Raw genomic sequence first — 13,619 nt, forward strand, 5'->3', positions numbered from 1 at the left:
GCATAATTTGGGAATTTTACACCCTGTAAGGAAGATTTTTAATTTTTTTTAAGTCAGTTTGCAGGGTGCAGATGGTGCTTTGTGAAGGAAGAGGGTTTAATCCCAGCTCTGGAGTTTGTCTCGGGGTGGGAGATAAATGGGCACAGCTGGGCTGGGTGAGCTGTGCAGGGACTGGGTGAGAAATGAGGGATTACACAGGAAAAAGGGGCCAAGAACTTCCCTTCAGCCAGAGACAGCAGGCACAGGCAGGATCTTGCAGGCAGATGGGAGAGAAGATGCTGCAGGCAGCAAAAGGGCTGGAAAAACTTTCCAGAGTTGGAAAACCTTCTCTTGGAGATCAGAGCCGCCTTTCTGATCATATTTTGAGCTCCAAAACTTCCTTCCAGGCTCAGGCCATTCTCCCTCCTTCCCACAGAATCCCAGAATGGTTTGGCTTGGAAGGGATCTCAAAGCCCATCTCATTCTACCCCTGCCATGGGCAGGGACACCTTCCACTGTCCCAGGCTGCTCCAAGCCCTGTCCAGCCTGGCCTTGGACACTCCCAGGGATCCAGGGGCAGCCACAGCTGCTCTGGGCACCCTGTGCCAGGGCCTGTCCACCCTCCCAGCCAGGAATCCCTTCCCAATATCCCATCTAAACCTTCAGTTTGAAGCCATTCCCAAAGCTGCCTTGGGTGGGTTGGTGAATTCCTGGAGTCTGTGGCGTATCCATGGGGATGCTCCGGAGGAATTTGCCGCTCATCCGTGGGATCCATGCTGGGATCCTCGGGCATCCCGAGGATGTGCTGCCTGCTCCATGCTCTGCTGCCATGTGCTGCTTGGAAGCAGCTGCCCAAAACTTGCCCTGGATCCTTTGTATCCCACTGGGAGCATCGGGAACAACTGAGGGGCTATAAAAAGTCTCTTGGATATCAGATGGTCAAGCCCTGGGATGATTCCAGGATTGCTTCCAGAATCCGAGCCTGGCCCGGAGCCTTCTCCTGGCCTCCCTGAGCGATTCCAGCTGAGAGGCTCCAGCACTTGCTAAAGCACCAGAAATAAACCCCAGAGCCTCAGCCTTGCTCCAAAATACCAGGGGAACTCCTCGATTTAGGCTGTGCTGCCTCTTGTCCCCGGTTGTCCCAGCAGATTCTGGCTCCATGAGGTAAGCTGGCTGGGATAAATGGGAATGTGCAGCTGGATGTGCTCAGACTCCGGGTATTTATTGCTAGAAATGGTCAAAAAGTTGGGCAGAGTGGGTGGTGGGGGCAGGGATGGGTTTAGTGGGATGATGTGTGTGGAGGAATAATAAATAAGGGTTAAATGGCAGCTGAAATTAGATAAAGTTTATGTATAAAAAGGAGTAAAATAGATATATTATTATATATTTATTATATATTATTATATATTTATTAAAGGAATAAATATCTGTAAATACAGAGATAAAACTAAGATATAAGTTCAAAAAGTTTACACACAAAATAAATACAAATCTATATATTTTATATCTTTTTATAGATTTAAAATCCATATAGATATCTAAATTTAAATATTTTTAGCCCTTTCAAGGCCAGATTGGCCAAGGCTTAGAGAAACCTGGGATAGTGGAAGGTGTCCCAGCCCATGGCAAGGAGTGGAACAAGGTGGGCTTTAAGGTTCCATCCAACCCAAACCATTCTGGGATTCAATGCTACGATTGAAATAAATAAATACAAATATAGAAATAAAAATAAAGCTTAAAATAAATGATGCTTTCAAAAAATAAATATATATCAATGTATGTACAGTATTTATATATATAAATATCATGTGTAACTACAAGAATATAAATAAATATTAAAATTAATTAATATATTAGAAATATACAATATAATATAACATAATAATATAGTATAATATAATGTAATGTAATATATAATGTAATATAAGTTATATTATATTATATTATATTATATTATATTATATTATATTATATTATATTATATTTATTATATATAGTATAGTATAATATAAGTAATATAATTTATATAATGTAATGTAATTTAATGTAATATAATATAATATAATATAATATAATATAATATAATATAATATAATATAATATAATATAATATAATATAATATAATATAATATAATATAATATAATATAATATAATATAATATAATATAATATAATATATAATATCTACTATATTAAATAATATATATAAATTAATAAAATAAATTAAATAAAGATGAAACTTAAATTAAAGCTAGATAATGGTTTGGGATGGGACACCTACAATATAAAATATGGTTAAATCCAGATGTGTGCAACCTCTGGATTCAGGAATGCCAGGGTTAGTGGGATCCACCCCTGAAAACCACCTGGATGGGGCGTGTTCCCAGTGTGGTAATTCCCAGTTTGTTTGCAGCAGGGGATGATGCTGGTGTGGGGCTGTGTCCTGTCCCAGGCACTTGCTGGGGACCAAATTCCAGTGTTCATTTTAACCCTGTGCCTGGGAGTGCTCAGGGAACTCCCACTGCTGGCAGCACGTGGTGAGATCCCGGCCCTGGAGCTTCTCCTGGATGGGATAATGGCTGGTTGTGTCCTTCAGCATTCCCTGGGTGGGAAACACAGCCTGGCTGCAGCCAGCTGCTGTCTCCTGATCTCTCCTGAAGCAGGGATGGCACCAGGGGCTGTTCTCCATAGGGCATTCCACAGGGAAAGCTTTACAGCTCAGCCTTTTGGGGTGATAGGTACAAAAAACAGAGCAAGAAACAACACAGGAGCTTCAGCACGGACAGGCAGCTGCAGAGGAGACTCCAGAACTCCTTCCAGGCTCAGGCATGTCCATAACCTCCAGAGAATCATCAGAGAATCACAGAATGGTTTGGATTGGAAAGGACCTTAAATCTCATCTCATCCCATGCCGTGGCAGGGACACCTCCCACTGTCCCAGGCTGCTCCAAGCCCTGTCCAGCCTGGCCTTGGACACTTCCAGGGATCCACAGCTTCTCTGGGAATTCCATCCCAGCCCCTCCTCACTCAACACACCCAGGAATTCCCAATTCCCAATATCCCATCCATCCCTGCCCTCTGGCACTGGGAGCCATTCCCTGTGTCCTGTCCCTCCATCCCTTGTCCCCAGTCCCTCTCCAGCTCTCCTGGAGCCCCTTCAGGCCCTGCAAGAGGCTCTGAGCTCTCCCTGGATCCTTTTCCTCTCCAGATGAGCACCCCCAACCCTCTCATCCTGTCTTTTTCCAATCCAAGCTGTATTTCAGAGCTCTCCAAGCTTTTTGCAGCCTTTCACCACTGCAGTTGATGGCTCCATGCCCAGGTGAATCCTTTTCCAGGTCAGCTCCCACACATTGACCAAGCACAGGGACTCTGCTCCTGCTCCAGTCCCTCAGAGGTTTCAGTGGTACAACAGAGAGCGGGCTCTGCTTTCCCAGGAAACTCCTTCCCACTTGGAATTGAGTGCAGCAGACCCAAAGTACTGCCTTGATGGGAAACAAAAATTCTCTTTTTCCTTGCTCCCCATATTCTCATGGATTAAAACACAATGAGATGCTCCTCGTTTTAAATGGGTTTTACATTGTTCAGGTTCATCCCAGGCAGGAAAATGGGAGAGGTTTGCTGTGAAAAGGAGATGCTTCAGCCAAAATCTCTTTTAAAAGTGGTTAAATTACAGGCTTTAAACTTTCCAGTCTAATGTGTAAATAAATGGCTTAATCCAATCTTGGATTGCTCCTATGGAAGTGAGAGGGTCTGGCCTGTTACCCACATGGCTAAGTATGTGTGCTGATTTTAATTTATATTATTTATATAATATTGTGTATTATGATATAATATATTATTTATAATTTTATATTATTAATCTGGAAGTTTATTATTTTTATTATTTCTATTTAATGTATGAAGGTGTTACTAGGCTCTGTGGCAGGGTGTACCAGTGCTCACGTTTACATTTGAGTGGCTGTGCCTGGGAAATTCCACATTTTATCCAAATGTTGTGTTACCTTTCCAGCCAAGGACAGTGCATGTTTCCAACAGACTTGCTGGGAAAATGCCCTTAACTTGATTTTTAACCATTACAGAGCAGGAAATTCATCCAGGGGAGATATTGGACATTGCTGGATATGGTTTCTAATGGAAGGATATTCTTCTTTTCCCCCTTATTTCCCCTTCTTTCTCCTTTTTTTCCATCCTGCCATTATAAAAGTGATCCATTTTCCCCTCCAGACATCAGGCATCCAGAAGAACTCTCCCTTTTGAGGAAACCCAGAGATCCATCAAAGAAAAAAAAGAAGAAGTTGGACGATCAATGTGAAGACGACACCTTCGAGCTGGAGGGGCCGCTGATCACTCCGGGGTCCGGTGAGCTGGGAAAAAAACAGGGAGCGGGGCAAAAACCTGCACAGCAACTTGGGGCTGATTGAATTTCTTAAAGTCTGTGCAAGAAACAGACCCCAAATCCACGGCACGAGTCGTGGCGGGCTGCAGCACGCGGTCGCACGGATGCATGTCTGGAGCTGGAGCTGTCACGCATTCCCGGGAGCAGAGCAAGCCCAGGCTGCACAGAACCCAGCAGAGCCCGAGTGTGGCCACTTGAACACTCACATGGTGTTGCTGAGAGCTTTTCTTACCCTGATCAGAAAGGAGTTCAGTGGAAAATGGTTCCTAGTGTAACATTCCTGGCTGTGCCATTGTTCTGCTCCACATTTACAGCCCAGCAAGGGCAGGGTTTTATTAATTGCTTTAGTGTTTTCTTACATGAACAGTGTAGCTGTGGATTGTGATGTTAAATAAATCCTTTTATTGCTTGGCCAGTCTGGATTCCTGATCCAGAGCAGGATTGGGAAGGGAATTTCTGGTGGAGCAACATCCCTGATGAAGTAACATCCTCGATGGAGCTACCACAGGCAGCAAATTGATGCAAGTGTTTTCACAGGGGTGAAAACAAGGCACACAAGGCACAAGGGGTTTTTCAGCTTTTTTTCCATGGCTGCTGGAAGTCTGGTGTCTGAAGGCAAATGGCAGGAGTTTAAACCAGAATTTTGGCCAATGGGAACACTTTATCCCAAACTGATTTGTGGAGAAAGCCGCGGTGGTGAGCGGGAGAGACGTGTCTGGCTGCCAAAGCTCTTGGGTTTAAATCCAGCAATCCAAGGGCAGCAGGGCAGCTGTAATTAAAAAAAACTACCTTGGAATTGTAAAATTGTATTAATTGATGTTAAACCAGCTGCAGGGAAGGTCATGGACTGTGGTTAATGCCAGTGGTGGCACAGGGCTTGCAGAAAGGAAGGTTTTGGCTGTGCAGGGTGACGTGCACCACAGTTCTGGAACAAGGAAAAATAATCCTCCTTTTGCTCTGATCCTGCTCCTTCTCCTCTCAGCTACTTAAAATTTATTCTGGCCTTGTCCTCTTCCACTCCTGGCTCAGAGAATTCGGGCAAGGCTCCAGTCAATTTTCATTTCCATTTGGCATTTTCATCTTGAAAGTCCATTCTAAGCCTTTCCAACAGCCAATCTTCACAGAGAGCACCTCTGTTAGATTAATAGGAAAGACTTGGCCTCCTTTGGGGGAAATGTATGCAAGAGCTGGGGTTTATTTTAATTATTTATGGCTCTTGCAGTGAGTCACTTGGCTGGGTTTGCTCTCCTTGTGAATGAAATCACTCACAGCAGGTTGAATTCCTGCCTGTTCAGGTGCCATTTGATAAAAGTCGTGGGTTTCATCTGAATAAATCATTTCTGACGTTGTTCCAACATCAGTCTGTGTGCTGAAAGCTTCTGGAAAACCAGTTAATAATTCAGGAGGTGCTGATTTCAATGTCCTGGGAGTGTTTTGTCACTGAGCACCCCAAACCTGGCAGTGAAACCATTTAAATCCCGGTGGGCAGAGTTGTCAATACACCCACAGGATGTGTTGCCCAACATTTTCCATCAGAAGACCTGTAGTCACTTGTTTATATAAATTAGCCAAATTTGTAGCTATTTCTGCTGGAACTTTCCATGACACCACCTGCCTGGGGCAAATTTTTCAAGGCAAGCTTCTTTTGAGATGTTTCAGGTGTTTGGAGAAAGAGATGAGAACAGTGCAGGGGAAGCTTTGCTCTGAAGGAGCAGACACTTAGTCAAGGAATGTGGGGGATATTCATGGAAAAACTTGCCCAAAATTTGGGGCAAAAAGTGGGAATTTCTTGTGTTGGTCCAGTTGATGCTCAGCCTTGTGTGCTCGAGCCATGCGAAGGCTGAAGCTGCAGCGAGGGTGGACGGGGAGAGGGGAAGAGCTCTTTTGGGAAGTGGTTTATGGATGGTGATGGGAGTTTATGGCTGGTTTTTGTTGGAGTTCTCTGCTCCAGTGCTGTAACAATCCATGTGGAGATCACCTTTCTGCTGCTTTTATAATCACAGAACCACAGGATAGCTCAGGTTGGAAGGGACACTGAGCATCGTGGAGTTCCAGCTCCCAAAGTACAGTACCTGGTCTAAAAAGCTGGAAATCATTCCTTGTCTTTTCCTTGCAAATGAAGGTGGATTTTTCCATCCCTTGACCATTTTTTTTGCTCATGCCTGGTTTGCTGGATCTGTCTTGGTGACAGGTCCCCATGGTGCTTACAGGTCCCCAAATGATTCATCCAGGTTGAGATGCCAGCAAAACGAGCAGGAGCATTAAAAGCACCCTTGTTTTGGTGGCTTTCCCTCACATTTTTCCACCCTCCCAGGCAGTTTAGAATCAGGTTTGTAATTATTTGGAGTTTCCTAGCCGTGATGTTGGCTGTCACCAACGTTGATGCTGCTGATTCGCACAGTTCTTCCTGCTCCTTGAGATGCCCACGGTGCAAAATGAGAGTTCAAAAGGGTTTTTCCATTGGTTTGGTCTTGGACTTTCCCAGTCTAGCTCAGTTTTCTGTCATTCCTTGGCTGTGAGGGTGGGGGGGATGGTTTGGAGCAAAGAGCTGGAGCGTGGCCCAAGGTGGTGGCTTGGGGCAGCAGCAGGAGGTGGCACAAAAAGCCTCCTTGTTTTTGTCATCATCTTCAACACCCTCAGCAGAGCTCTGGGAGGGAGAGCTTGGCTGCATCAAACTGCAGGCTCGTGGTTTAGGAAGGACACAGCCCTTTCCCAGAAATCCAGCGTGGTGTTGGACCTTCTGGTTCTGGTGGGCAGATTTGTGCCCAGCAGGTGATGCTGGGTGAGCTCTGCCCGATGTGCAGTGCAATTCCTGGCATTAGGAGGTGGTGGTTGGTCCTCCCTTAGTCCAAAAATCTGAATTTTATATCAAAATTTGGTGTTCATGTGAGGTGAAGAGGGGCTGCTCCATTGAATGGTTTGGGATGGAAGGGACTTAAAGCTCATCTCATTCCATCCCCTGCCATGGGCAGGGACATCTTCCAGAGACTGGGTTGTCCAAGCCCCATCCAAGCTCTCCTGGAACACTTCCAGGGATGGGGCAGCCACAACCTCTCTGTTAAGCTCTCAGCTATTCTGAGCTATGAGATAATGAGCTGGATTTGGGGTTTTTTTCTCTTCAAATGAACAATTTTTAAATGTTTGGTTGTTTTTATATCTGCTTTGAGTCGGTACGAGCTGTGCAACTTGGAAAGGCCTGGGAGTTAACGTGTGCTTTGGGATCAGTTTGGCACCACATTGCACCACTCAGCACATTAATCCTGAATTTGTGTGGCCACCTCAGCAAGCTTTTCCATCCGGGAATGTCGCATTTCCATGCCCGGCTGTCTTCGTAACGTGAATAAAATAACGGGAAGTCACTTCAGCTGCTTTGCTGCCACCAGCTCTGCTGCAAACGCTCCATTAGGGTGGTTCAACCTCACCTGTGCTGTTCTGCCCTCTTCCAAAAATGCCCATTTTTGGCTTCTGTCCTTCTCCTGCTCTCCGGGTGACTTTCTCTCGCCTTCTCACTTCCCTCCTTTCTTTCCCTCTCTATAGGCACCGATATTCTTTACATCGGCCCCGTCAAAGGTGAGCTCCACCTCAATAGGACTTTTGCCCTCTGCCTGTGGTCTCTTTGGCTGCACCCTTAGTTTATTTTCCTGCTCCTCTAAAACTTTTGACTTCCAAAATCTTTAAGCAACAGGTAATACCGGTAAGTCGGGGGCCACTCATGTCCCAGGTGCCACAGAAACTCAGGGGGCAGGAGCTTCCCGGTGTGGGAGACCTGAGTTCTTTTCCCATCAGTTGGGCTGGAATGAGTTTTCCATCAGTTTTGCTCTTGGAGAAGAGCCGAGAGAGAGAGGAGAGGGACAGGTTTTCACGGGAGAACAAGCAGCTCAGCGCTTTCCCATTGCGGAAAGATGAAAAGGGAAAGTTTTCCGTCGGCCGGCTCCGGGTTTGTGCGGAGCCGGCGTTGCCGGGAGCAGGCGGGGCTTGGCCCTGGGCTAATTCCCGGCTTTTATTCCCCCCGCTGGTAGGAAATATCTATTCAAGCCCAGGACTCTATAGCAAAACGATGACGCCGACCTACGACGCCCACGACGGCAGCCCCCTGTCCCCCACGTCCGCCTGGTTCGGCGACAGCGCCCTGTCCGAGGGCAACCCAGGAATCCTGGCCGTGAGCCAGCCCGTCACCTCCCCGGAGTCCTTAGCCAAAATGTACAAGCCCCAGACGCTGCTCGATAAGGCCAAAATCAACCAAGGGTGAGTTCAGGAGCTGAGGATTCGGGGGGTTTTTTTGCTGATTTTTGATTGTGTTCTCGAGAGCGTCGTGGCGACTCCGCCGGAGCGTTCCGTGTGTTATCCCGTGTTGGCAATTCACAGGTGGCTGGACTCATCCCGATCCCTGATGGAGCAGGAGGTGAAAGAAAACGAGGCTTTGCTACTCCGGTTCAAGTACTACAGCTTTTTTGACCTGAATCCAAAGGTACAGAGCTCCTCATTCCGCTTGCATTTTGAAATTTCCGTCCTTTGGAGTGAGGGATGCCTGGATCTCTGAGGTGCTGTTGTGTTGGTAAATCTCCCAAAGAACGTGGAAGTTTGAAAATTGGTTGTGTGGGCACCAAACCCAGGATTTGTGCTGCGATGTACCAGGGTTTTGAGGTGTTGCTAGAGGTGCTTAAAGAGTTCTTACAGCCAGTGGCAGAGGATTTTCAGTCTCAAATCCAGGTGTTGTGTTGAGATGAGAGATCACAGAATCCCAGAATAGTTTGGGTTGGAGCGGGCCGTAAGGATTATCTCATTCCAGCTCCCTGCCGTGGGCAGGGACAGTTTCCATTGCTGGGGTGGTTTGTGTTGAGCTGGGCTCCTGGTTTTCCAAGCATTCCACGTTTGTGTGCCGCAGTACGACGCGATCAGGATCAACCAGCTGTACGAGCAGTCCAAGTGGGCGATCCTGCTGGAGGAGATCGAGTGCACGGAGGAGGAGATGATGATGTTTGCAGCACTGCAGGTGAGAGACAGCCCCAGACTGCCCTGGGTTGGGTTAAACTTGATTTTGTTTGTAAACTTCTCCGCTGATTAATCTGATGAAGGAAATTATGGAATCCCAGAATGGTTTGGGTTGGAAGAGACCACAAAGCCCATCCAGTTCAATCCCCTTCCACTATCCCAGGGTGCTCCAACTTGGTCTTGGACACTTCCAATGATGGGGCAGCCACAGCTTCTCTGGGCACCCTGTGCCAGGGCCTCTCCACCCTCACAGCCAAGAATTCCTTCCCAATATCCCATCTAAACCATCCCTTCTTCAGTTTAAAATCGTGTTTTAAGCCTCACCTTGTCTCTGGTGGGAGCTTGGCCTTCTCATGTTGGTAGAAGTTGGATCATTTCCCATCTCCAGATCCTCACTTGAGTTTATGAGATAATCTAAATATTTGCCACTGAATATCCCTCATGAAAAAGAACTTGACCTGCTTTTACCAAACGTATTTATATCTATCTTAACTTTCAGTTCTGTCCTTCTTAACCCATCCCATACGAGCATGGGGTTACTGAACTGTGCCTTTCTGGCTCTCTGCCCCCAAACCAGCTGGGGATAATCTGTGGCTTTCCCAGAACTATTTATTTATCTGCTTTATGAAATACTCAGTGTGATTTGGCATAAATGCTCAACCTGCTATTGACTTCCACGAGAGGGATGGCAGGCATTTGTTCAGTGTGGTCTGGCACACCTTGGAGCTGTAGGATGCAGAAATGTCCCCCTCAGGACCAGGGCTGCCTGCTCCAAGGGCCCCTCCCAGGAAAAAAAAGAGAGAAAAGCAGGATTATAATGACTCAATTTACATCCAAGTGCTCCAGAGTGGGTTGGGCACTTCCTGTGAGATTTTATGGATGTTTTGGTTTTCTGGGGTGAAAACAGATGCAAAGACATAGAATCCTACAATGGTTTGGGTTGGAATGGGCTTTAAAGGTCATCTTGTTCCTCCCCTGCCATGGGCAGGGTCACTTCCACTATCCCAGGTTGTTCCAGCCCCATCCAACCTGGCCTTGGGACACTTCCAGGGATGGGGAATCTTTTGTCCCTTCCAAACATCCATAAACACCTGGTGGGAGGCAGGAAAGGGGGTGGGCAGAGGTGCCCAGTGGCAGGAGCAGAGGCCATGGACACAGCCTGGAACACAGGAGGGTCCCTCTGCACATCAGGAAACATCTCCATGGCAGGGGGTGACCTATGGCACAGAGAGGCTGGGGAGTGTCCATCACTGGAGTTACTCCAGTGGTCCTGGATGTGATCCTGGATGTGATCCTGGATGTGATCCTGGATGTGGTCCTGGATGTGGTGGATGTGGTCCTGGACAGCAGCTCCCTGCTGGAGCAGGGAGTGGGACCAGGTGACCCCCAGAGGTCCCTTCCAACCTCAGCTTGGTGGAAAGAGCAGCTCTGCCCTGTGGAGTCCAGAGATCTCCTTCAGGGATCAGTGCCTGGAGACCCCTTGGACTGGAAACATCCAAGATGGTCATTCCTGACCCAGCAAACCCTCCCAGGATTTGGTGGCCTCTGCTCCTGGTGTCCCACTCCCCTTCCCAAGCGTGGCAGCTGTGTCACGATGATCCCGTGGGGTTCTGGGCTCACAGGAGCATCCAGGTGTGACCCTGGCCTTGCCTTGCAGTACCACATCAACAAGCTGTCCATCATGTCCTCGGAAAACCACCTGAACCACAGTGACAAGGACGTGGACGAGGTGGACGCCGCGCTCTCGGACCTGGAAATCACCCTGGAAGGCGGCAAAACGTCCACAATCCTGGTAAGGGCTGCAGGGGATTTTTCCAGGCATCCAACCTCATTTGTTTCTTTTTTTAATTCTAATTCTTACGAGGAAGTTGCTCACACCCCAGTAGTATTTTCTTTAAAACAGATTCTTTAGATACCAAGGGATAGTTCTGGAAAGAGGGAACCCATCTGGAAAAGTCTTGGAGGAGACAGGATCTTACTGATCCTCCCTGCACCAAGCCACCCTCTTGATGAAATAATGGAAAACTAAATTAAGAAATTAAGGTTTTTTTTATCCTGACTACTGACTTTCCCAAATAACTGAGTTTTCCACACTGAGGTTCCTCTTCCACTGTTTCTAATTCACGTTTTACAGCACCTAAAGCAGCTGCTGGATTTTCAGAACTAATTTAGGCTTATGAAACCCTATTTTTATTAGACTGGATTTTAGCCTAGGTCTGTATTTCAGAGCATTTGGGATTTTTTTTTTTTTTTTTATATTGAAGTCGTTTTAACACTGGTTTTCCACCTTTAAAAATATAAAGCCTGAAAATTAAAGGACATTAAAAGGACTCAGTCCTGTCAGCCTTGGCCCAGCACAGCTTTTCCAGACATTTTGCACATTTAAACCATCTCTTTCCAACCCTAAAATCTCTGAAATTTTCCACTTTTACACTTCATATAATTTTTTTAAGTGTTTATGACGGGTCTTTTTGAAGCTCCATCCATCCTTAGATACTTTATTGGCATTAACAACAGCAGAGCTTTGCAGTATAAACCAGAAATAACAAATTTTTATCACCAAGACATATTTTCTAATTCCTTTTGCAAAACCAGATTTGAAGCACATCACTGAGGAACAGTCCCTGCCAGACAGGGGTGAAGAGGACAATGATTCATCCAAAAAAAAAACCCCCATCCCTTTCCATAGGGCTTTGTAGCAGGAGCCATTTCCAGATGCATTCGAGTAATTGAATTTGGATAATGGGCAATTACTGGATTGTTTGTTTAGATTCTGCATTTTTTTTTTCCCTGTGGTATCTGTAAACAGTTTCTCATTGCAGACTGAAAGTAAACTGTCCTGCTACTGGAAGCTCCTGGAGCAATCCTCCCTTTGCCTGTCCCTTGAAATTTTTTTTTATTTCCAGTTTCTGGGAATTGCAAAGTGCCACCCTGATGCAAAAAAAGAAAAAAAAAAAAAAAAAGGGAATTTAAACTCAATATTTAAAAAATTTTGGGGAGGGGGGAGAAAAAAAAAAAATCTTAAAAATCCCTTCCCCAGAGGTGCCTCTTCCCCTTTTGTTTGGAGCATCAGGAATAAGTGAAGGGAGGAGAAAATTCCCTGTGGAAACGCTGCTGCCGTGGCCGCCGCTGACCCCGGGGCTGGGAATTGGCTCCGGCAGCAGCAGGAATTCCTCCAAGGAAAATCAAGCCTTGTCCTCTGCTTTCCAAACAGCAGAGCTGGGCCCTGGATTTTTCACTGCTCTCTTCTCCTGGGGCTTTCTCAGGAGCAGTTTCACGACCTCTAATCCCTGATGGTGCTCCTGGTTTCCTCCCCTGCACCACATCCCTTCCCTCCTGATCCCACTGCTCCGAGTGAGTGGGATAATCTTTGATTTCCAGGGTGACATCACTTCCATCCCAGAGCTCGCCGACTACATTAAAGTCTTCAAGTAAGTGCTGATGGGAAGAGCTGCTTGTGGAACTGGTAATGGCTGTGAATAATTAATGGTCCTGCCTCTTAATTTCCTTCTTTTTTTTTTCTTTTTTTTTTTATCTCCCTGCCTTATGATACTCAAAATATTCAATATTAAAACTTAAATACAAAATTTAAGGTGTTTTCCTGCTCTGGTGCATCCCATAGCCAACAGTGTGTGCTGGGATGTTTCTTTAACACATTTAATACCCAGGAGAGAACAAACCACACTAAAATGAGGAGTGAAACTTAAAAACCTCCCTCAAAGATTTCTCCTGGTCTGCAGGAGGCTGGAGGAATTCTATCCAGCCAGGATCCCGGTCTCTCCATGCCAAAAGGAGCAGGTTAAGTTGATTCTGCCCCTCTCCCAGCTTGCTCAGGATTTAGGGTTGTTTTTTTAGCTGGCTGTGACTCGGTTGGTGGTTCATGGAGACCGGGAACGGCAGCGTCTGGACTCGGAGGAACATTTTTGGCAGCCATGACCGTCTTTTGCAATTTATTGCCTGCTGCAGTGAAAGTTCTGGAAGCTGGAAACACTTGATGGGATTTCACAGCAGAGCTGTAGGGTGGTGGGGGGGAAAAAAAACCACTGCAGACAGTGAAGTGGCCCTGGAACAAGCCTTTATTTTATGAATTGTTTGGTTCTGGAGCCAGAACCTGGCACTGTGCTCTGAAAACTCCTTCTCCCTCTCCGGAGGTGAATTAACGAGGTCTCTGCCTCTGTCTGGGCTTGTGGTCTGGATTAACTGGGGCAAGGTTTCAAGGCTATGCCCAGCCCCTCAGTGGGTGTTTCCTCC

At 46.4% G+C, this 13,619-nt stretch overlaps 1 protein-coding gene across 3 annotated transcripts in view; it reads left to right on the forward strand.

The window, feature by feature from the left end:
* FERMT2 (FERM domain containing kindlin 2) overlaps positions 1-13,619 on the forward strand; it is a 51,685-nt gene that overhangs the window by 27,582 nt on the left and 10,484 nt on the right. For 2 of the 3 annotated variants that reach the window (XM_086892296.1, XM_086892295.1), the window contains exons 5-10: positions 4,205-4,339; positions 8,396-8,621; positions 8,742-8,844; positions 9,262-9,369; positions 11,026-11,160; positions 12,750-12,799. In XM_086892296.1, coding sequence (XP_086748422.1) covers positions 4,205-4,339; positions 8,396-8,621; positions 8,742-8,844; positions 9,262-9,369; positions 11,026-11,160; positions 12,750-12,799 — 757 coding nt within the window. Of the gene's footprint in view, positions 1-4,204; positions 4,340-7,913; positions 7,947-8,395; positions 8,622-8,741; positions 8,845-9,261; positions 9,370-11,025; positions 11,161-12,749; positions 12,800-13,619 lie in introns of all 3 variants that reach the window. The other variant, XM_086892294.1, reaches the window with a different exon arrangement.

Source organism: Cyanistes caeruleus, chromosome 6 (assembly GCF_971803275.1).
Source record: "Cyanistes caeruleus chromosome 6, bCyaCae1.hap1.1, whole genome shotgun sequence".
In the NCBI taxonomy this organism is placed as follows: domain Eukaryota; kingdom Metazoa; phylum Chordata; class Aves; order Passeriformes; family Paridae; genus Cyanistes; species Cyanistes caeruleus.